Here is a 24,365-nt window from a genome sequence, read left to right as displayed (position 1 = left end):
CAAGTCATTAAACAGCACCGAGGAGAGAGGAGCAGAATCCAGATCACGGCTCCTGAGCTTCAGCACTGTTGACATCCGGGACTCTATTCTTCACTGAGGCTGTGGTCAGTTGTGGTCAGTATCTCTGGCCCCTGTACCCAAGCTGACAGCAGTATGCACAACCCCATCTCCCCATCTTTTTACTCTCTGAAATAGGGTTTCACTGTGAAGACCAGACTGGCCTGGAGACCACAGATCTGGCACCTGAGCTGAGGTTAAATGTGTGAACCACTACCCTAACAACCAAAATGTCTTGATTTTGAAAATGCCCGAAGAGAAGGACAGACCCAGATTCAATTCCCAGGTCCCACATGGCAGCTCACAACCTATCTGTTACTCCCGTCCCAGGAGGGCCCACACCTTCTTCTGGCTTCTGCACTCCTCTGGTACATAGATATATAGCAGGCAAAACATTCATGCACATAAAAATAAATCTCAAAATAAAACAAAAAACAACAACAAAAAAAAAACCTGCCCTGTGAAAGGTGGGAGTGGTGTGAACTGGCTGTGGGGGAGACCCAAGTCTAGATGCAGAAGTTAACATCAGAGGTCAAGAACAGGGGCTGAGCACGTGGCTCATCCACACAGTACCTGCTTAGCACGCATGAAGCTTTGGTCCCCAGGCATCACCCACTTTTGAATCTGAATTATCCCCAGTAAGCTCGTTTAGAATGCCTGATCTCCAGCCTCAGGCGCTGTCTGGAAGGCTGGTTAGCAGGTAACTAGAGAGCCTGTGAAGGTCACACCTGCCCTCGGTTTACCCACCACGGTGTAAGCAGTACCCACTACCCTCTGCAGCGGACAGGCTCGTTCCTCTACCGTGCCTTCCTCGGCCTGGTGGACTGCACTCTGTTTTTTTTTTGGTTTTTTTTTGTTTTTTTTTTTTTTTTTTTTTTTTTTTCGAGACAAGGTTTCTCTGTGGTTTTTTGGAGCCTGTCCTGGAACTAGCTCTTGTAGACCAGGCTGGTCTCGAACTCACAGAGATCCTCCTGCCTCTGCCTCCCGAGTGCTGGGATTAAAGGCGTGCGCCATGGACTGCACTCTGAAACAGTCAGAATAAACTCTCCTTTGTTTCTGTCAGGCATTTCATCACACACACACACACAGAGTAAGTAATGCAAATGCAAATTTAGCAGTGTATTTCAAAGGCAAAGTTTAAATCCAGTTACTGTGGCCAAAGAATTTGTTCCTGCAGTGCTAGGGATTGAATCCACGACCTTGCCTTGTTAGGGCAGTGCTCAATTGGGACCACACTCTGAACCTACATAATGTAGTTGTGTTGAAATAAATGCATATTGCAGCAGACTGTAGCCCCATAGTAGGATCCTAAAGTCAGTTCCAGCATTAACTAAGTCAATCAATAAATAAAATGTCATTAGAACATTATACAGATATTTATTATAAACATATTAGATAAAAAGTCAATGTAAAATATAAATTTAAATAAAGTCCATTTTCTGATTATGTTTCATTACTGTAAGTAATTAGTGAAGTGAAGAAGCTAACCTATTTTAAAAACAATAAACAAGCTTAGGAAGTTCACTGTATTGTACGTGGGCATATGGATAGCTTCAGACCTGCATACGAGAACCACCACAGGAATAACACAACCCTCCTGGCTCAGGAGCACTGTTTCTGCCCCACTAGGTCAGTCTCAGAGAACAGAGGGTACAGCGCTGCATTAGGGCGGCAAACGAAAGCATCCTCCCCCAAATCAGACAGCTGTTCCAGGGAGGACACAGAAGGGTCGTGGTCTTTTAACATGTCCGGCAATTGTGAAGTCTTCTCCTGAATGCGGCGTGAACGTCTCACCGGTGTGAGAAACTTTAGCTCTTTAAATGTGGAATTTTTACCATGTTGCATCTTCTTCATACTGAAAAACACAAAATTATTTCACAAATTCAAAAACATGTTCAAGTGTTTATCTTACACTTTTTCTCATAGTGTACTCCTATGTGGCAGCCATGTGACAGACTGTCTTATAGAAAGGGAGAGGTGATACAGGTTCCCAGAAGTAAGCAATCTGCATCATTTGGACACTTGAGTAGCTGCAAAAGAGCCCGACTTCTCAGCTCCAAGCACAACAGTCATTAATAATACAGTGATAAATATAAACCCAAAAAAGTCTTCCTTTTGAAAATGCTTGGTGGGAAGGGCCCAGGTTCAAATCCCAGCACCACAAGACAGGCAGCTTACAACTGTCTAGTGACTCTAGTCCCAGGGGAATCCACCACCCTCTTCTGGCTTCTGTGGGTATTACACACATGTGGTGCAAGATATATATACAGGCCAAACACCCATACTCATAAAAATAAATCCTTAAAACAAATGTCTGGGGAAAGCTGAGGGTGGGACAGATGGCCTGTGGTGGAAAACCAGCTCAAGCTTTTGCAAAGTAGCATCATGTAGGAAAACAGCAAAGCCAGTACAGTAACCAAAAGGTGAACTGTCCCAATGACCTTCTACTTCTTTGATAATTTCCTTTCTTGTTGTGTTTTGTCTGAAACAGGGTAGTCTAGGCTGGACTTCAATCCACAGCGATCTAACTGCCTCAGTTCCAGTGCTGTGACTGCACACGTGAGCCACCACAATCAGGGCTCTGGATCTGACCCTTAGCATTAACATTCTTTATGAAAACAAATCACACTACATTTTAAACATTTACCTCTGCAAGCTTGGTGTAGAAGATACATTATATTTAATTAGGCAGCCTGCTTCAGTTTTTGAATCAGGGGTCGTAAAATCGTTAGTTGGATCCTTTGCTTCTTGGTCTTGGCTGTTTTCACAAACTTGAACGTTCCTCTGACACTCATTTTCCGCTCCTGGATCTCCTGGCTCTAGAGTGACACTTGTGTCTTCAGTTTTCACTTCCTGGCTATGTCCCTTGGTTTCATGTGCCTCCTCAGTATTTTCTCCTATAGAAAAATTTGAAGATTTAAACTTGAAATCTCACAATAACAGAACCAAACTGCATCTCCTAGTCATTACTTTTCCTATGTAGATTGCTGCCAAGGGCTTAACAAGTATTTAATATCCTTTGTGCAATACAAATTCAAGAATGAAATCATCCCATTTCTTAAGATTATGGGTCATACCCGGCACAGTTGAAGAATTAATTAATAAATTAGATAATCATTATAAGTGAAGTAAGAACAAAAGGTTGTCACCTATAAAAAGGAATGGACTAGCTACTTTTATGTCTACTTAACACAGGCTAGACTCCTTTGGGAAGAGGGAATTTGAATTGAGAAAATGCCCACCCAAGACCGGTCTGTGGAAAAGCCTGTGGGGAATTTTCTTATTAATGATTGATGTGGTTGGACCCATCCCATAGGGAACGGTGCCACCCATGAGTGGTCCTGGAAAATACAAGAAAGCAGGTTAACCCTCCCAACTCTAGCACACTTCATCTGTCCAGGTATAGCCCACTCCAGCTGGAAGAACAGACCACACCAACCTGAGGAGAAGGCTTCAGCAGCTCAGGTGGAGACCACAGCAGTCAGAAAAAGAAGCCATACTACTAGTCAGAAGAACAAAGACCCACTGCTGCACCAAAGGACAGAGGCTCCCTACCAGATCAGAGGTCATGCCAGCCACCAGAAATCCAGGCCACAAAGACTAGAAGACCAAAGAGGAAACAGAAAGCAAGGAGTGAAACACCCGTCCAACAAAGACAAACTCAGAAATCAGGATCTAGGCTCATAATCATCTCAAAACCAGATTCCTCGACTCCAGTGTAAGAAAACAATCAGCAACAGCCTTGGCAGTGTGTGCCACTACCAGAGCCAGAGCCCACCTACCCTATGACAGCCCTGGCTGGCCTTGAACTCGCGGAGATCTGCCTGCCTCTGCCTCCCGAGTGCTGGGATTAAAGGAGCATGACACCACCACCCAGATAAGACCTGAATATTCTTAAAACACAAAAAAATGACCTTAAAAACAACTTGATAATAGAGGTCTTTGAAGAGGAAATGGAAAACTCCCTTTAAAAAAATTGAGGAAAAGACAACCAAAGAATAGGAGGAAATCAATAAATCCCTTAAAGAATACAAAAAAAAAAAAAAAAAAAAAAAGCCGGGAAGGAAACTATTCAAGATCTGAAAATCAAAATAGAAGCAATAAATATCACAAACTAGAATTAATTCTAGAAATGGAAAATCTAGGTAAGAAAACAGGAACTACCAAAAGAATACAATAGATACAAGAGAAGACAGAACAGAGAATCTCAGGCACTGAAGATATGATAGAAGAAATAGATTCATCGGCCAAGAAAATGTTAAACCTAAAAAACTCCTAACACAAAACATCCAAGAAATCCTGGGCCACTATGAAAGACCGAACTTAAGAATAATAGGAATAGAAGAAGAATCCCAGCTCATAAGCAGAAGAAAGTTTCCCCAACTTAAAGAGCATGCCTCTAAAGGTTCAAGAAGCTTACAGAACATGAGATAGATCAGAGCAGAAAAGAAAATCCCTGCAACACATGACAGTCAAAACACTAAACATACAGAACGAATATTAAAAACTGCAAGGAAAAAAAGTCAAGTAACATATAAAGGCACACCTATTAGAATTACACCTGACTTCTCAATAAGGACTCTAAAAGCCAGAAAGGCTTGGACAGATGTGCTGCAGACTCTTACCAGAAGACTATAGCAGTAAATCCTCCATGTAACCAAATCCATGCACTGTTTCCAGAAGTGAAGTAGTTGAACACACTCAGGCACAAGTCACAAGCCTATGACACTCGGGAGGCAGAAGTTGGTCAATCATACCCAGGAGATCAACCTGTCTACACAGCAAGTTCCAGGCCAGCCCCGGGCTACAAGCAAGGCCCAAGTTCCCACCATCACTTCCTGACTCCAAAAAACCTACACGAAAACAAAACCAAGTCCTTCAGAGCTTATCTGGCCTCTGGTTTCAATTGCTGTTTTCCTATTTCTGGTCCTTGAGGACTTTAAATTATAAGACTGAAAACAACTGATGAGCAGCAAGGCTTCCCTTGGCTGAGACCACATTTGTACTTTTAATCTCTATGTGCTTAATATCAGCACTACAGCCATAAACGCAGGCCTGAATGCACTGGGAGTGGCAAAAAGTGGGTTGGTTCGTTCCCATGTTTATAACCAAATACACATTTAATAAAGAAAGTAAATTAAAGAAGAAGGAAGGAAGGAAGGAAGGAAGGAAGGAAGGAAGGAAGGAAGGAAGGAAGGAAGGAAGGAAGGAAGAAAAGATAAAAGCTAAAGTGATTTGTTAATGCCCAGAAGCTGGGTCAGGGGGTCACTGGCCAGGTAGTTTAGGCAGACTACAGACGCCAGCCCAGACTGCTAGTCCCAAAACTTTCAATCACCATAGATGGAGAAAATAAGATATTTCATGGCAAAGTCAAATTTAAATATATCTATCTACAAATCTAGCCCTACAGAAGGTACTAGAAGGAAAACTCCAAACCAAGGAAGTTAACTACACCCAGGAAAACACAGGCAATAATCTCACACCAACAAAATCCAAATAAGGGACATTCACACACACACACACAAAACCACCACCATCAACAACAACATAATAACAGGAACAATCAGTGGCCATTAATATCTCTCAATATCAATGGACTCAAGTGATCAATAAAAAGACACAAGCTAACAGAATGGATACAGAAACAGGATCCATCCTGCTACACACAAGAAACACACCTCAACAACAAAGACAGGCATTACCTCAGAGTAAAGGGTTGGAAAAAGATTTTCCAATCAAACAGACCTAAGAAGCAAGTCGGTGTAGCTATGCTAATATCTAACAAAATAGACTTCAAACCAAAATTAATCAAAACAGATGGAGAAGGACATTTCATACTTATCAAAGGAAAAATCCACCAAGATGATGTCTCAATTTTGAACATCTACGTCCCAAACACAAAGGCACTCACATTTGTAAAAGAAATAGCAATAAAGCTTAAACCATACATTGATCCCACACATTAATAATAATGGGAGACTTCAACACCCCACTCTCACCAATGGACAGGTCAACCAAATAGAAACTACAGAGAAATAGCGGAACTAACAGACATTATGACTCAACCAAATCTAACAGACTTCAGTAAGATCACTGCCTTTATTTCAAGCTTTGCTCTTGACTTAAGAGTTCTGAACGTTAAATTAATGCTGTTACTGTTTGAGTCTTTTCTATAAAATCAAGCTTCAAATATGTAATCCTCCAGTCTCAGCCTCCGCTCGCACTGGGAATACAGTCACTGACTACTGTGCCTAGGAACACTGTTCTGAATGAGTTTGCTTTCCTTTCCGAATATGTGTATTAATTTCTTTTACAACTTTGAAACTTTATAAATATACAAACTTTCTAGTATACAGAACAGATCATAGAACTTAATAGGGTAACAGGTTTTTAGAGATTGTCTCATCAAACAGCCTCAGTTTAAAAACAGGAAAAAAAAAAAAAAGGCAGTTGTATTGATGATTAGGTCGCAGTGTCGCCAGCCCTAAAGAGATCTACTGAATTTCAAATGTAGGTCTGTGGGAGAACATGGAGAAGACCTCACTTTAGAAAAGCTAATTAAAAGGAAAACCAAATCAGTAGATTTTAGCAAAGTTACAATTCACGTGAAGGAAAACTTACCCAAATTAACTTTTTCTTGACTCTTTATTGTTAGAATATCTATGATTGTTTGGCGCATCTCTTCAATAGGCTTAAATTTAAAAATGTTTTTAAAAAGAAGTAAGTTTACGTGGTCAAAAATAAGGTTATATAAACAAAAAATATTAGACACAGTGAAAATTTTCCCAATTTTAAAATAAACATTTGTTGTTAAGATTGAAAATGGTTTTTTTTTCAACTTAATAGAGTAAGAAAAATGAACTTAAAGGACAGAATTTAATCATTAAAAAAAAAATCCCTAATTTGTAGGCCTTTGCTAACTAATAATGCATGTTTGACAGAACAGAGTCGATGAGCAATGGCTAGTTACCGTCTACTCAGTACCGTCTAAAACCCTCAAAGCCAGTGGGGTCCTGCCTGGACTTCATCTCACACTATTAACTTCATCTCTGAGTGCCTTAGTTGGTCAACCCAGCGTATTTCACCTGTTCAAATCTAACTCTCTGCCAGGCGGCAGCAGCTCTTCCCAGGACTGTTTGTAAAGGAAGCCCAGGCCCTGGTCCTAGTTTCAGAGCTCAGCTCTACAATAATCAGTTCTGTTTTCAATTTGGCACCCAGTTTTGACCCTGGTTTCCCAGTTCTGCACCAGCGCCCGCGCTGACCTCTACAGTTTCTGCCTGTAGCACATCACTGTTGCCAGCGCCATGACTATGGAATGTCCCTTTCCGGTTCATCATGGGAAATGCACAGGAGGATATTTAGTGCTAAAATACTCTGTTTCATTAAGCTTATAGTTCAGCTTATATCCATTTTCTAAAGTCTTTTTTTTTTTTTTTTTGGTTTTTCGAGACAGGGTTTCTCTGTAGTTTTGGTGGCCGTCCCGGAACTAGCTCTTGTAGACCAGGCTGGCCTCGAACTCCCAGAGACCCGCCTGCCTCTGCCTCCCGAGTGCTGGGATTAAAGGCGTGCGCCACCACCGCCCGGCCCCATTTTCTAAAGTCTTATAAGCCCTGGTACACAAATGAAGCCTTACAAGGTTGAAATCATGCATAAAGTAATCCTTGCAGCCGGCCCACGCCTGCTGCTGCATGCTGAACCCTGTGCCTCCGTCCTCTACCACTGACCCATATTTCCAGGTCCTTTTTTGGTCTTTAAATATTCATTACTACTACATACAAAATCACAATCTTATCAAGTTACACTATGATGTACCCCAAAATAACTTTGAATTGTTACACTGTAAAACCGAAGAGCAGGTAAAATCTGACCTTACCTGAGCCCCTGCCAGAATGGCCTTCTCATAGATTGAGATAATATTTTCAATAGGACTTGTGATTGGCTCCAAACGTACAAGACATATCCAATATTTAACAAGTTTTTTGGCATCTGGAATATTACTAATCAGGTCATTCAATGTGTCTAAAATTTCTTCTTTGGGGCATCCCTAAAATACCAAGAAATAAAATATGTGAGCTACAAACTATAAACCACTGATAATCTGACTATAATCAAGAGCAGTGAGCAATATAAAAGGTTGACAGTGGGAGCTGGACACACAGCACAGCAGCCAAGAGCACTTGATGATGCTCCACCCGAGAACCTGAGCTGGTTCCTCGCGCCCTAGCACCCACGTTGGGCAGCTCACAACTGACTAGAGCCTCCAGATTCAAGGGATCCAGCACTTTCTAGCCTCCGCTGGCACCTGCTTACATGTGATACACATAAACTCATTTAAGTACATAAACATTAATAATAATAAATCTTTTAAAAAATTCTAAATTATAAAATGCACAAAAATGAAGACCCTACCTTAGAAGACTGGAGAGACGGTGCTGAGGTTAAGAGCACTGGCTGCTCTGCCAGGGGACCTGGGTTCAGTTCCCAGTACCCACATGGTGGCTCACAATTATCTGTAACTCCGGTTCCAGGGCATCTGACACCCTCTTCTAGCCTCTGCAGGCACCATGCACACACGGACATTCATTCACACAGGTAAAACAGTCATTCATACTTTTAAAAAAAAATGGACTCTACCTTCTTATTAATCAGGTTCAGGCATTCCGAAATTGTTTTGTTTACTTTCTCAGTAAATAATCTCTGTTCATCTTCTTCTGCCATGGTAGTCCAAAAGGAACCGGTTGGGTTTTTGTTCTGTCCTTGTGGCTCAGACTGATTAGCTATTAAGTTAGGAGGCCTTTTTAGCCCTTTCCCTTTGCCAGTTCTCCACTCAGTCATCTGAGCTCTACAAGCAGAAGCAGGAAATAAATGTTACTTTGATTTTAATGATGGCATCCTGCTAAATGGAGTAGGTAAATATATTTCAAATCTGGGGCTGGAGAGAAGGCTCAACAGCACCTGCTGCTCTTCCAGAGAGCCCTGGTGTGATTCCCAGCACCCACATGGCGGTTCACACCACTTTTAACTCTAGTTCCAAGGGCTCTGACACATTCTTCTGGTCTCTGTGGGCACCAGGAACACACATGGTGCACAGACACACATGTAAACAAAACACCCATATACAAATCAAGAAAACTTTTAAGTCTACACATAGTTCTAAACTGGTGGGACATACAATGTGTTTGCACAGGTGAACGCCTGAACATAACAAGATCAAATATACGTTCACAGAATCCAAGAATGCGAGCTGGGAGATGGCTGAGAGGTTAAGAGTGCTTACTGCTCTTGCAGGGGACCCAGGTTTGGTTCCTCACACCAACAGCAGGAGGCTCACAACCACCTGTAACTCCAGTTCCAGGGGATTCAATGCCCTCCCATACACATCCCTAGGAGGCCTTTCTTTTCTGGAGGGAAATGGAGGAAGAATGGGTCTGGAGGAGCGTGGAGGTGGGGAGAGGAACTGGGAGGAGTGGAGGGAGGGAAAGCTGCTGTCGGATGTAATGTGTGAGAGAATAATAATAATAAATAAATCAACATTCTAAAGTAAAGAACTGAAGAATGTACTGGTATCTCTCAGCTGTTACTAGCATTGAGCTGAGATCAAAAAGCAACCAGCAAACTACACTTAAACACACAACTTTTTGGACTTATTACTCCATACATAAAGCTACCTGTGTGGCAGAAAATAATCAATTAAAGAAATTCCCGTACATTCAAGGAAATTAATTACAAGCCAAATTCACAAGTGGTATTCTATTGAAAACTAAGAAGACGAAGTGAATTTCACCTACTTACTTTCTGTCTTCTGTGGTTTCTCTGGGCTGAACTGACCTATGGACAGCTGCTCCTGCTACTGAGTACCTGCGCTGGTCAATAGCTTTGGACTTTTCCATCAGTCTGGTATTAGACAAATTAGTCCTGGCTATACCTTCAGATACTATGCTTCTTGACGGTGCCTTCTCTCTTTTTGTGTCCTGAGGACGGGTATCGACAACAGATACAACCCGTTCTGATCGCAGTGAGTCTTTTTCAAGAGGCCCCTTTCTGACTGTAACATTGGCAAGGGTCCTGGCGGGGCCCTGTTTCCCAGGGCCCTGGGCGTTACTGTGGAGGCTTCTAACAGGTGGTCGCACAAGTGTGTTCCTCGACGCAGCGCTCACAGACTGGGTGTTTACAAACGTGGCAGCAGCAGTCACACTTGAGGCTCTTATACTGACGGCGTTTCCAGGCGCAGACTGAGCCTTTGAGGCTTTCGACACGGTAGCGGGAAGTTTTTTGGTGGCTGCTGGAGTCTCTCCTTTGACATTCGTGAGCTTTCTAAACGAGTTAATCTTAGACTGCACAACCTGACCGTGGTAATAGCCAAGCACTCGCTTTTTCGGCATGTTAGCGTCCTGTTTGGGCTTCTCTGCAATTGCTTGCACCTTTTTATTGTCTTTAAGGTGACATGCCTGGTCTGATGACATAGTCTGAGCTTGGACAGCTTGAATATTATCCTTCAAGTTGTGTATTTCTGAACTGGTGACTTCATCAGCTTTTAAGGGAATGCAGTTCTTTTCAACTGTGTTGTCAATATTTTCTTTATCAGCCTACAAAGGTTAAGAGAAGTTAATACTCCAGAACTCATTTCTTCATAAAGAGCGTAGGACATGTCTGTGTGCTGGACACATATCTTACCATTTCGGTTTTGAGTTTCAGAACTTTCTTCCCTTCTTGGACCGGATCTTCCGATGTCATCACTTGCTGATCTCTATTAGTTAAAAAAAATTAATCAGTTCTGTACAAAGGAGATTTACTCTTAGGGAAGGGAGGGGAGATTATGTACAAGCTAAGCAAATGCTCTACCACTGAGCTACATTCAAGGCCCCATTTTTTAAATATTAAACAGAGGTGAGAAGTAAATTAATATTTGTGTAGTTAATGGAGTAAACAAGACGGGTTTAAAGTTTTAGCCCAACTTTTTTTTAGCTATAGACTAGCATAGCATCTGACGATCCTTTAGCAAAATGATACCAACTGTGCATAAAATCAAGATAGGAAATAAAATACTGCCAACTAGACATTCCAGTAATTCTAAAACAGACTCACAAATTTAGAGTATGCTAATATGTACATATTATTTGGTAGAACTGACAAAATATGATATTTTAAAACAAATGAAACTTAATTCCTAACAACATCAGAATAAGATTATCATCCCCAAACTCTGCTTTTTTATTGGATGAGGTCCACCTAAGCAGAGAGTCACCTGCTGTCCTCCAAGTCATGGATTCAAATATTAGTCACACCTAAAAGATAGGGTTTCTCTGTGTAGCCCTGACTGTCCTGGAACTCACACACAACTCACACAGAGCTAGCTGTGCCTCTCAGTGCTGGGATTACAGGCGTGTGCCACTATGCCTGCCTTTTGCTAAGGTGTTTAGAATGCAGACCTTCAAACCCAAACACTGACTTTTACAGCACAGCATAGCTCCTACGTCAGTATCTCTGTGCATATACATACACTTAGTTTTCTCTTGGACCAGTGAGATGGCCCAGCAGATGCAGCTGTTTGTCTCCAAGCCCAACTACCTCAATTTGATTTAGAGGCACACACGCCTGAAGATTACTGTGACCTGCATGTGTACTGTATCTTGCATGCACCTGCACAAGTGGATGAGCAAGTGAATATACACACAGAAAAAAAATTAAGGGTGGAAGGGGAGAAGGGAGGAATGAAAGGGAGTGGGAGTATATAGCCCAATAAAAACAAAAAAATAAAAAAGGAACTTAATTGTTCCCCTTTAAGAGTTTGAACACACACAGAAAATGATGGTGCAGTGCACCGCCCACATAAAGTAGCCACAGGCAAAGACTGGGATGCCTGAAGTGGAAATATGCACCACATCTCCTGAAGTCTTGTTACCTAAGGAGAAAGTTAAATGCCATAGTGCTTTTCCTTTTGTGGTGCTTTTGGTGGCAAGCATTCTACTACTGAAATATCCTTCCATTCCTCTTAATGCTTTTAAACACCACATGTTGAAAAAGTATTCGGAATCTTAACTGTATTAGGTGCTATTAAAATTCATTTTGTTTTTTTAAAGTTAAATATGGTTAGTAGGAAAGTAAAAATCAGAAACGTGGTACATTTTAGGTTCTTAGTGGACAACTCTAATGTAATTCTCCAGAACTGAATTAAACTTGATCTCACCTGGATATCTGATTTTCTTGTTTGTATGGAAGCATTGTTTTTCGTATTAACAGATATTCCTTGAGTTTTTGTTTTCTTTGCTCTAAAGAGGAAGGAGTAACAAAGTCAACTTTAGTTAAAACATCAAATATGGTTGAGTAAAAGGTTATTTTACTTGGAAAATGGAGACAGTATTGTTTGTACTGATGGGAAAGTAATTCAGATGAACAGAACAGATGTTATAAAGGAGGCCCTAATGCATTTGTTTAGGAGACATTAAATCACACAAAGTAGAATTTAGTGAAGCCAGCACTGCCCCAACAAACACCCCACAGGTAAGTGAGGCTAACAAGGCAAGTTAGAGGTAAGATTTAAGCTGCCAGGATGGACTGACCAGCCTTTTGGCTCTAGTCCCATAACAAAGGACAGTCCTCTAACAGCTGTTCAAGGTGGGCACAGTAGGGTCACAACCATTAAGTCCCCTGTGCTCTTATCAGTAAAAACATAGTTCTGCCAGGTGGGCAGGATGACCCTAGCTAACAGCTATTTGAAAGGAACAACACTGATGAAGTTAAGAAATACTTCTGGCAATATCTTTGCTGTGCCAGAGATATTCCCATCTGCCTGAGTGACCAGACCTGCAGGCTCTGGTCTCTGTTTAAACTGTTCAGAGTGCAACCTGGAGCCAGGACCCGAAGCAGACTGAAGGATGACGACATATGTAAAATGCACGAGCCTAAAGTGCAGATAAGCCAGTGGTTCTCAACCTGTGGGTCATGACCCCTTCGGGGAGTCCAACGACCCTTTCACAGAGGTCACCTAAGACTGTCAGAAAATACAGACATTTATATTATGATTAATAACAGTAGCAAAATGAGTTATGAAGCAGGAATGAAAATAATTTTATGGCTGGGGGTCACCATAATATGAATAACTGTATTAAAGGGTCACAGCATTAGGAAGATTGACAATCACTGATAGAAGCGACTGAAATTTTCTCTTCAAGGCTGGTTCTTCTTTGGGTGTTAGCCAAAAGTCAGACAAGTGCTATCAAAGAGCTTTTCCTCCATTGCTCCCTAGTGTGCAGAGATTCCTCACAGGGAAGGCTTGTTATCTCTCCAACAAATATGGAGGTCCCCAGGGACATGGCCTCCTTCACCAGCCCCTCGTGCTGCTGGAAAGACTGCTCAAATGGCTGGGGGAGTCCAGGAAGAGGAGGAGTGCTCCCCAACACGTGTCTAGCACTTCCTCTGAAGGGTGCTCCAGACTCTCCAGTCTGCTGCTCACTGGTCCACACTCAGTCAACAAGACTCCTGCAGGACAAGGATGGTGGCCACCACTGGCCTCCGGTCTCAACCAGGCCCCACACTGTGGGGTAAGGAGGGCACAGAACAAATTTTCTAGTAAAGCTGACAGACAGGTTTTCCATTAAGAAAAAACAGTGGCGGGAGCTAGGGTCTTTAATACCATGGCTAGGAGGGAGCTAGGGTCTTTAATCCCATGGCTAGGAGGGAGCTAGGGTCTTTAATCCCATGGCTAGGAGGCAGAAGCAGGAGGGTCTCTAAATTCAAGGCCAGCCTAGTCTATAATTCCAGGACAGGCTCCAAAGCTACCTGGAGAAACCCTGTCTGGAAAAAAAAAACAAAACAAAGAGGGACTGTCGTAACCTGGGATGAACTCGGGAGCCTCACGTTCATTTTTTGTCTCTCAGGAGAACTCTCTGGTAGGTTGCAGAGATCCCTACCCTGGGTGGGGGCTGGGCAGGAAGAACTTTCTTTGAGAAAATTAGCGTCTGTTCAGCTGGATTGAGCCTGATAAAATAGATTGCAAACCCACTTTCACTCCTGAAGCCTGCATTATCTGTGGCCCCAGATCAGAGCTACTGGCCCAAGATATCTCTCTCCCTCTCTCTCCCCAAAAGGTCCAGTTAAGACTTGAGGCTCCCTCCAGCCAGAGGGAGGGTTTGGCTGCCTCTCATTGGCTGGAGGTACCCCCACATCATAGCACGTCACTTGACCTATATAAGCTGACACTCAAAGTAATAAACTGAGATCCTGCTTTGACTTGAAAAAAAAAAAGACTTGGGCTCCTTCCATATGCAGAAGGAGTTTGGAATCCTGTTCAGAACAAGCAAATGGTTCTGGCTTCTCTAGCAGGTCATGAGTGGGCCATATAGTCTCCACTGAGTGGGCTCCCTGAATGGGCCCCTCACCTTCCTGCCACCAGGGAGACCAGGGCCCACTTCAGAGTGGTCGCGAGGGTGCACAGCTAGTTTCTCTGTGCCTCTCTGAGGGAGCCTGGAGACAAGGTGTGCTGAGTCCACACGCTTGCTCTTCCCGCAGTCTTTCTGTTCTGGGGTTCCCTTGCCTTACACTGTGGAAGGAGCCACTGTGCGCTTGAGAATAGGTAAGAGGTAAACTATTTCCAACAGGGGCTCCTACTGTTATCTCACGGTATAAAGATGCCCATAATAAAAACAGCGAATGGAAAAATATTCAAGGAAAGGATAGAGACCCACTGTCTAAAATCTTCAGTAGTAACTCCAGCAGCACAGATTTAACAGGGCTCCCACAGCTAATTGTTAGATGATATAAACATGAATTTAAAGATCCACATGCTAATAAGTCAAGTTCTCCCAGCATCCTTCAGTCTCTACCTATTACAGGGTATGGCTGGCATACCCTGACCTCTCCAGGTCAGGGGCTGGGCTGCTCTTCCCTATATAATCCAGATATTATGGTTACCCTTTCTCTCTAGTACCTCTGGCCTCCTGGCTGTTGTCCCTGGCTCCCTTCTCTCCCTTCTCCCTCCTCTCCCCAGCTCAGCCTGTCCATATCCACTCCGCTCTCTCCCCACATCCCGGCTTCTGACTATGTATGCTCTTTCCCACGTGCCTACAATCAGCTTCCTCCTCCGCCTCACCTAGGAGCAGTCAGCGAGTCCTTTCCTTTCCTTTTTATTTCTTTTTTCATTCAGTTTGCCTGGACACTTACAGGGCCTAATGGTGCAACAGGTTGTTCACAGATGTATTAATTTAGTGCATTACCCTATGTGTGTAATTTGGATTCAACTTCTTTATTAAGATGGTGTTGCCAGGCAGTGGTGGCGCACGCCTTTAATCCCAGCACTTGGGAAGCAGAGGCAGGCAGATCTCTGGGAGTTCGAGGCCATCCTGGTCTACAGAGCTAGTTCCAGGACAGGCTCCAAAGCTACAGAGAAACCGTCTTGAAAAGCCAAAAAAAAAAAAAAAAAAAAAAAAGATGTTGCAAGTGTTGTAGCTAAACAACTGCCATCTTCAGACAGAACTACAGCTGTGCTCGCTTATAATCACACAGCTGGATTCGTTAGATGTTAGCTAATATCTGCTCCAGGAGAAAAGCCACTGCACCCTAACCTGGATGAGGCATTCCTCCCAGCTAGCTGTACACAATCAGGCCCTGATGTCATGAGGCCTCAAGGTTTCTGGAGATAGGGTATGGAGACTGGGAAAAACTAAGGGGAGGAGGGGCACAACACCCCTTTTAGGGAAAACTTCTTACAGCAAATGACAAATTTGCTACGGTTACATCTCACCGTATTTAATTTTTTGCTTTTTGGTTTTTGAGATGGGTTTCTTCTGTGTAGTCCTGGCTGTCCTGGAACTTTCTGAACTCAGAGATCAGCCCGCCTCTGCCTCCACAAGTACTGGAATTAAAAGTGTGAGCCACCACGCTCAGCTTAGTATTCAAATTTTAAAACTGTCCAGTCAAGGTGATTTAAAAATAACGCTTAAAAAAAAAAGGGTTGCTAAAACTCTATCCACAACTTGTTTGTTCTTGTTTACACAGAATGTTCTCTCATTCATGGTTATTGCTATCTCTAGTGCTGGATGAAATTGAATTTTCTCAGGATCAGTGAGGTTGTAAAACAAAAAAGTTAAGATATAAATTTGAAGTTATATCTCTAACAAGGGTTAAATTCTTTTAGATAGGCTAAATAGATAAATAAAGACAGGAACACAACCATAAAAGCTTGGAGTCAAGCTAGAGAGTCTGAACATGTCAAACAGGACTTATGGACTTAACAGCTAAAAGGATCTAATGTTCCTATGCACACAATCGTCTATGCATGTTGACAACAGCTGACTTAAAGGTGTCTCGTCACTTGTCACCTTGTGTCTTAACTTTTTTAAGCTTTAACTGTCTGGAGAAACAGTCATGCAGAGCTGTGGTAAGAATTAACTGTACACCTTTTATTCTTTGTCTCCTGACGGCGACCAATCTTCCTGGTCTCTGCTATAGTTACACTCTTATGATAAAATGAGCGACTGAATATAAAAGCTCGGTAAAATTGACTTAGGCTATAATTGTACTTTTGTGACTAAATGAGCTACTGAATATAAAAGATCTGAATATAAAAGATCTGTTAAATTGACCTAGATTTATTTAAATCTACACTATCCAGAATAAAGAGGTTCCCACTTTCTCCATGAACTGTATTTAGTGTATAAAGTATATTTTGGAATGAAAATCGCTTTTCAATTTAAAAAAATGTCATTTTTAAGCCTCAGAAATTTTACCAGGGATAAACTACCTTAGTTTATAAAATCCTAATGTTGTTGAGAGTTGCTAATTCATTGTAAACTGTTAAAACAAAGGTAATTTGGGGCATAAAAATTAGTGATCAAGCCAGGCGGAGGTGGCACACGCTTTTAATCCCAGCACTCGGGAGGCAGAGACAGGTGGATCTCTGTGAGTTCGAGTTCAGCCTGGTCTACAAGAGCTAGTTCCAGGACAGGTTCCAAAAGCTACAGAGAAACCCTGTCTTGAAAAGCCAAAAATTAGTGACCAGTCACCTTACAAGTGGTTAAATGGCTGGGTGGGAGGTGCACACCTTTGGTCCCAGCACTGCAGAGGCAGAGACAGGTACAGCTCTGTGGTTCCAGGCCAGCGTGGTCTGCAGAGTGAGTTCAAGGACAGCCAGGGCTATGTAGGGACACCCTATCTCAAAATAAAATAAAATAAAAGGTAAAAAAGTAACAAATGTTCTTCATGCGCACAGAATTGTGTTTGTAGTCACACTAAGTACAAATGTTAATTCATTTACAGAACTAAGATGAGCTGAAGAGACCAATTTACAACTCCCAGTACAATCTTCTGTGTGTGCTGTCAAAGGCAAATCCCTAAAGCAGGTCACTCAAAACAAGTTTAAAAGTGAACTTAAAATTTGTTTAATATAAAGTACTCCTCAAAATCAGGTACATTTAAAAAACCAACTGATTATGGAGAATTAAATGCCCAAGTGAAATGGGTCAGGTTTACAATACACTTGCACGGCAGGCTCAGGTCGTGGTGACCACCAGCCATAAAATTATCTCATTGCTGCTTCATAACTAACCTTGCCACTCTTATGAATCGTAATGTAAATATCTGATATGTAGGATATCTGATACGTCACCCCAAAGGGGTCACGATCCACAGTTGGGAGTCGCTGGTTTAGGCCTTTGGACCCGGAACTCTGAACTCCTGGCGTCAGTTTCCTGCCTCTCGTGGAGACTGTGATGGAACCGCCTCCATTACAGACGGCTACTTTCTCAGGTGGTGAAAACAACGACCCTACGACACAGAATTTAAACTGGAGCTTTATAAAAGAATTTTAATAGTTCCATTGGGGGAATGATGACCCAATTTATTCAGAAAAGAATAACATTGGTATACTTAAATAATTCTGGCAGTTATCTCTACTGTGTCAATCTCCCGCCTACCCAAGTGTACAGATGCACAGTCTCCTGGCTCTGGTTACACTGTTCAAGTAACCTGGCGTTGGGACGCAAAAGTCATGGAAGGATGACAGCGTGTGTAAAGTGCGCTAGTCTAAAGTAAGTTCGATATACTATTACATCTTCTACTCAAGGCTGGCTCTTCCTTGGGCACTAGCCAGAGCAAGACAAATGCTACCATAGAGCACCTTACTAGTCATAAGCGACTCCTCCCTGGGAAAATAAATTATTTTTATATAATAGGAAACTTCTCAACTTAGAAAAATGATCCCATTCATCAGAAATTACCATAAAAGGTGCTGTCACAGGGTTACTATTGCTGTGATAAACACTGAAAAGCAACTTGGGGAAGAAAGAATTCGTTTTATTAACAGTTCCATAGAACAATTCATCCTCAACAGCAGTTACGGGCAGGAATTTGGAGGCCAGGGAGTAAAGTTGCTTACAGGCTTGCTTTGCCAGCATTTTTACAGAGCCCAAGACCAACAACCCAGGGGTAGGTCCGCCCACAATGGGCTGGGCCCTCCCCCACCAACCCCACCAATCACTTAAGAAAGAAGCAATTAAGAAGATACCCGGGGGCGGTGGTTGCGCACGCTTTTAATCTGCGAAAGTTAGAGACCGGCCTGCTCTACCTAGGGAGCAGTTCCAGGGCAGGCTCCAAAGAACAGGCTACACAGGGAAACCCTATCTCGGACTCCGCCCTCCCCTCCAAGAGACGGATAGATAGATTTAAGGGGGGGAGGGGGGGCGGGACTGGAGAGATGGTTTAGCAGTTAACCTGCTCTTCCAGAGGACCCGGGTTCAATTCCCAGCACCCACGTGCCAGCTCACACTATCACACTGTAATTCCGGTTCCAGGGGATCCGACACCCTCACACAAACATACATGCAGGCCAAAATCTAATCAATCAATGAAGAAAGAGAGAGAGAGAGAAGATGCAATACAGACCTGCCTACAGCCTGATTTTATGGACGCATTTCTCAATGTAGGTTCTCTCCTCTCTGAGGATTCTAGCTTGTGTCTAGCAGACAGAAACCTAGCCAGCCTGACGTTCACAACTACCCTAAGAACACATTCTCTGCAGTTCAAAGTCTGGACTAAGTAGCTCAACGATAGAGCAACCGAGGTCCATCCTCAGCAGTACCAGACGGACGGACGGACGGACGGACAGATAACCACGTTTCCCAGGGAACACCACTTCGACACACGGTTCCAGAAAGCCAGTCTACAAGAAACAACTGCAGAGATGAGATACCAGTCTCCGAGTTTCTGACCAACTTACAGAGCTAAGTTGGGTGAGGAAACGCTTTCCGTGTTACTGCCGCAGACCCATTCAACTCCAGTTTTCCAAAAGGTCCAGGACGTCTGACAACTGCCCCAGCCTCGCCTCGGCGCTTAGAGCAAGAGAACCGGTGCGCAGGCGCAGTCGGGGTCCCTGCGGCCCCGCCCTCCCCACCCCACCCGGACCACCGCGCTAAAACCTCTGCCCCGGGCGGCTTGCACCGAGACGCGGGGTAGGCTCTCCGGAGGACGTGAGGCGCAGCCGCTCACCTCTGAAGGCCGGTTGGTCTCTCTTGGTCGGGGGCAGCTGCAGGTCCCGGGGCACCGGCAAGGTGTTCCTCCCAGACCGGCCTGGGAAGCGTTTCCTGGACTCTGCCATCTCTTAATGTGCGCGCCTCGGCGCCGGCGTGGATTGAACGGACCAATGAGCGAGGAGGGGGCGGGGCCTGACCGAGGGGCGGGGCCGTCCCGGAGTCTGTATGGTTGGCAGCCTGGCGAGAGTTTTCAAAAAATCAAACGATGCTCTTCCAGCTGGATGGACGAGGCGGAGCGGGCTCGTTGAATCCTCAGTATCTAACAGGACTAGGGTGGACAAGTCAGGACAAGTCTTCAGACACAGCCAGATGGCTGCTGGTGCTCTCACCGAGGACGCAGCTGGAAACTTCCCTGAGGAGTACATATTACAAACGCTCTCTCGAACTGCATAACTCAAGTGGGTTGTGACTACATCTCTCAGGCGGGATGAGCTCAGATGTTAGGTGTCCGTGTTTGCACAGCTTGCAGACAAAAATCTTAAATTGAGATCTACCTTTGAGCCGTTACTATTTAATTGAAATTCTTGCAATGTACTGGCCTAGAACTTTCAGTCTTCCTTGGCCTCCTGAGTGAGTGTGAACAAGGAGAAAGAAAAAAAAAGGCTGTAACTCTCTGTTCCTCCGAGGCAGTGTATAATCTCCTGTGAAGATAAACTAACGCTTGTTGGACAGTTTTCTTTATGTTTGTTTATTTAGATGTCTTGCTATAATCTTTCACTCTCGTCATGTAAATATGTCACCTATATAAAACCCAGACAGTCGAGCAATGGCGGTTCACATCTGTAATCCCAGCCCTCAGGAAGATGCCATGTGTGAGATATCTTCCCAGAAAGAGGCTACATCTTCAAAACTGGAACTTTTTATTGTGGAGAGGTTGGAATGTTGCGGGCCCAGGGCCCAGTACAATCGATCTTGGGCTATCTTTAGCTTACTAAATAGCTATCTCTTGTAAACCTTGTAACAGCTCCCCCCAGACGTTAGGACAACTGACGCCATGTTAGAAGCCTTGTTTTATTTGAGGGAGAACTCTATCTTCTTTTTTTTTTTAAAATATTTATTTATTATTTATACAGTATTCTGTCTGCTTGTGTGCCTGCAGGCCAGAAGAGGGCACCAGACCCCATTACAGATGGTTGTGAGCCACCATGTGGTTGCTGGGAATTGAACTCAGGACCTTTGGAAGAGCAGGCAGTGCTCTTAACTGCTGAGCCATCTCTCCAGCCCCAGAACTCTATCTTCTTATTACTCGGGCCCGAGGGTCTCCCCAGCTAGCTCTCAGCTGTGGTCAGCTTTTCTCCTGTTTTCTCCATTTTCCCCCCTCAGGTATTTTGTTAGTGCGTTTATTTTTTTATTTGTTTGTTTTTGTTGTTGTTTCTTTGAGACAGGGTTTCTCTGTAGCTTTGAAGCCTGTCCTGGAACTAGCTCGTGTAGACCAGGCTGGCCTCACAGAGATCCACCTGCCTCTGCCCCCCTCCAAGTGCTGGGATTAAAGGCATGCATCACCACTGCCCGGCTATTTATTTATTTATTCAGTGCTAGGGATGGAACTCAGAGACTTTTTCAAGTGCTCTGCCATTGAGCGACAGCCCTGGCGCTTCTGTAGCTTTCCTTTCCTTTGGAAATACCCTGTTTGAGTGCAGCTTTACCAACTTTGGGAGAAGCAAGAGCTGAGCAGCTTTAAAGACACCACTGCTATTTACACGCTCACCACAATATGGCTGCTATTTATTTACACACTTACCACAATATGGCTAATTGCTAAAGTTCCATTGGTCCGATAGCTAGTTTTGGTTGTCAACTTGACTATGTCTGGAATCAGCTAAACCCTAAGCAGCTGGGCATGTAAGAAGGATTACTCCACAGCACTGTGAAACTTGCCTTAATAACTTTTTAAAAAAGTGTCTGTGGTTAAAACAAACCCAGAATAAAAGAAAAACCATGGAGATTTCAATACACCAAGATAGTAAGAAAACCTTGAGACTACTGATTCCCAACATGGCAGTTTCTCCCTAATTTTCAGATATGCCCACTCCAAGAACAGCGCTTCTTTTTTCTTTTCTTTTTTGAGATTTTAACAAGACCACATCATTCTCCCTTCCCTTTACTCCTTCCAAACTCTCCCGTCCACCTCCTTGCTCTCATTCCGACATGCCAAAGTGGATGGGGGAAAGCCCACGAGGGCTCAACGCTACACAAAGAGCAGCTTGTTTTCAAACACACACACACACACACACACACAGAGCCATTCCACAGTGTTGGGAGGCAAGACAGATTCTTTTCTAAAAGGTCAAAGAAGACTTCTTTCAGAACAGGTCACCATCAACACAGCTGGCTATAAACTGTACACATATGATGTGGTTGAGCATGCACCTATGGGTGCATGAAACAAGTATCGTGCTTGTGGGAGAGCAGGGTGGGTCGATCCTAAAGACAGAAGGAGGACAGCTGGGAAAGAAAGGCCAGAGAGAGCCACAGAGATGACGTGGCGGAGACCTGGCAAGGTTGGTACTCAAAGGGATCTCACTAAATTCAGAAAGGAGGCGGCTCTGGCACAAATGTTCAGTGGAGAGAAACGACAGAAACTAAGTGAACAGCTACAGTATATGCTCAGAACAACAACTGTGTTGTTGTTCTAAAGATTAACACGAGACGTAAAGGGCCTAGAGAAGGCCAGACAACTGTGAAATAGTACCAAGCGGAGCAGGGACAGGATGCTGTCAAGAGTTATAAGAGGCCGGGCGGTGGTGGCGCACGCCTTTAATCCCAGCACTTGGGAAGCAGAGGCAGGCAGATCTCTGTGAGTTCGAGGCCAGCCTGGTCTACAAAGGGAGTTCCAGGACAGGCTCCAAAGCTACAGAGAAACCCTGTCTCGAAAAACCAAAAAAAAAAAGAGTTAAAAGACCACGATGATTGAGACGTGACACAAAGACAAACAAGGGAGCACAACAATTTCAGAGCTATAACCAGGCTAGCTGGCCGATTGATGTTTACAGTTTCCAAAAACAACCGTTCAATAAACAGTCATGGTAACTGAATTTCAACATGCAAACTGCAAACTTTGATCTTTACCTCAACTTTACATTAAACAAGAACTGACAGCCTCAAGATGAAACATACACCTAGTATAAGAAAGAAAACTATAAAACAGAAGAAAATACAGAAAAGTGCTGTTTGGCAAAAATTTCTTTTTTAAAAAATATTTTTTTTATTTGCATGGGTACTTTACCTGCAAGTATATCTGTTGCATCAAATACATGTTTGGTGCCCTCAAAGGCCAGAAGGAAGCTGGGCAGTGGTGGCACACGCCTTTAATCCCAGCACTCGGGAAGCAGAGGCAGGCGGATCTCTGTGAGGACAGGAACCAAAAGCTACGGAGAAACCCTGTCTCGAAAATAAAAAAAAAAAAAAAAAAAAGCCAGAAGGAGGCTTGAATCCCCTGGAAATGGGGTTACAGGCAGTTGTGATTGCCTTGTGGGTTGAATCTGGGTTCTTTGGAAGAGCAGTCAGCGATTTTAGTTGCTGTCCAACTCAAAATACTTAAGTAGAAACTTAACAACCATAGAAGGGTTAAAAAAGGAGAGATCCTTCCTTCCCTTCCCTTCTCTCCCTTCCCCCCAACTTTCCCTTCCCTTCCCTCTCTTCCCCTCCCCTCCCCTCCTTTCCCCTCTCCTCTCTTCTCTTCCCTTCCTTTCCTCCTTCCTTCCTTCCTTGTTCCTGTGTGGTATTTTGTTGTTGTTGCTGCTTGTGTTTAGGGTCTTACTATGGAGCCCAGGCTTACCTGGAGCACTCCTCTTTCCTGTTCCCCAAGTGTTAGGATTACAGGTGTGTACTGCCGAGCCTGGTTTGAAGAAAAAACTATGAAAAAAAAAAAAGGAAGGAAGGAGGAGAGAGAGAGAGAGAGAGAGAGAGAGAGAGAGAGAGAGAGAGAGAGAGAGTTAGTTTACATTGGTCAGAATAATTAAAACCTTTTGCTCTACCTGGGTAACAGGCATGGATCTCAGCACAGACCTCCAGGTAGGCAAAATGCTCGGACACACTGAAGGTTAAAGACCTAAAAGTCTCAGGTGGGCGGAGAAACTCCAGGCAGGAAAGTTGACCTGAAGCACCAGTGGACTGTCAGGATGCAGGAAGCCTAGGATAAGATCAGCAATCACTGAGACTGCAGGGGAACTGACTTGCAGATGGACTCTTGCATCCCGGAAGTTCCCCTTTCCAGCCCCATAAAACGTCCAAACCCCAACCTCACCTCGCACTATGTGTCCAGTCTCTAGGAGGGACTGGTGTCCTTCATTGTCCTTATTAAATGACAATCTGCTTGGGTTTGGTTTATGTTTTATTTTCAATGTCACCTTCATTAATATAGATCTAATGCCCATTTTTTTTTAAAAAAAAAGGGGGTGGGGGTGGTTAAACAGGTAAAGGTGCCTGCTGCCAAGCCTCATAACTTGAAGTCTGATCCCCAAGATCCGCAAGGTGGAAGGAGAGAAACAGCTCTCATTGGGTGTCTTCTGTCTCCTTGCATGTGCCCCGCCCACATAGACACTCATAAAATAAATACAATGTTATAAAAATTAGTCTAAAACAAAACCCTGAGCGAGGAGCAGAGGGTACCACCCGATATACTGATTACAGGCGTATTAAAACCAATCCCTGCTGTCAACAGTTATTTGAAAACCAATAATAACAAAATTATCATTATTTACAACCTTTAACAAGCCTATCAACAGGCTGGGCAGGGCCAGGGAAACAAACGAGCGCACGAGCGGCCGCCGCCAGGGGGCGCTC

General features: G+C 43.6%; 1 protein-coding gene across 2 annotated transcripts; it reads right to left on the bottom strand.

Moving 5' to 3' along the window:
• Positions 1-1,493: 1,493 nt before the first annotated feature.
• Positions 1,494-19,857, bottom strand: Ckap2 (cytoskeleton associated protein 2). 2 transcript variants are annotated; one of them, XM_057752708.1, is made up of 9 exons: positions 19,537-19,857; positions 12,245-12,326; positions 10,732-10,804; positions 9,850-10,643; positions 8,692-8,899; positions 7,931-8,101; positions 6,679-6,748; positions 2,705-2,954; positions 1,494-1,912 (listed from the first exon to the last, which is right to left on the bottom strand). In XM_057752708.1, the coding sequence occupies exons 1-9, from the start codon at positions 19,643-19,645 to the stop codon at positions 1,660-1,662; spliced, it is 2,010 nt and encodes a 669-aa protein (XP_057608691.1). In that variant the 5' UTR covers positions 19,646-19,857; the 3' UTR covers positions 1,494-1,659. The 2 variants fall into 2 exon arrangements, with proteins under 2 accessions (XP_057608691.1, XP_057608692.1); XM_057752709.1 differs by lacking the exon at positions 19,537-19,857 and adding an exon at positions 19,268-19,349.
• Between the last annotated feature and the right edge of the window lie 4,508 nt (positions 19,858-24,365).

Source organism: Chionomys nivalis, chromosome 20, assembly GCF_950005125.1.
Source record: "Chionomys nivalis chromosome 20, mChiNiv1.1, whole genome shotgun sequence".
Taxonomy (NCBI): Eukaryota; Metazoa; Chordata; class Mammalia; order Rodentia; family Cricetidae; genus Chionomys; species Chionomys nivalis.
The sequence above is the reverse complement of the archived record's forward strand: the minus strand, read 5'-3'. Positions and strand labels throughout refer to the sequence as shown.

Coding starts and splice junctions, on each gene's coding strand:
- Ckap2 (XM_057752708.1), bottom strand. CDS start 19,645: ATGGCAGAGTCCAGGAAACGCTTCCCAGGCCGGTCTGGGAGGAACACC. Junction 12,327..19,536: donor AGACCAACCGGCCTTCAGAG/GTGAGCGGCTGC, acceptor CTTCCTCTTTAG/AGCAAAGAAAACAAAAACTC. Junction 8,900..9,849: donor GAAACCACAGAAGACAGAAA/GTAAGTAGGTGA, acceptor TTCTGCTTGTAG/AGCTCAGATGACTGAGTGGA.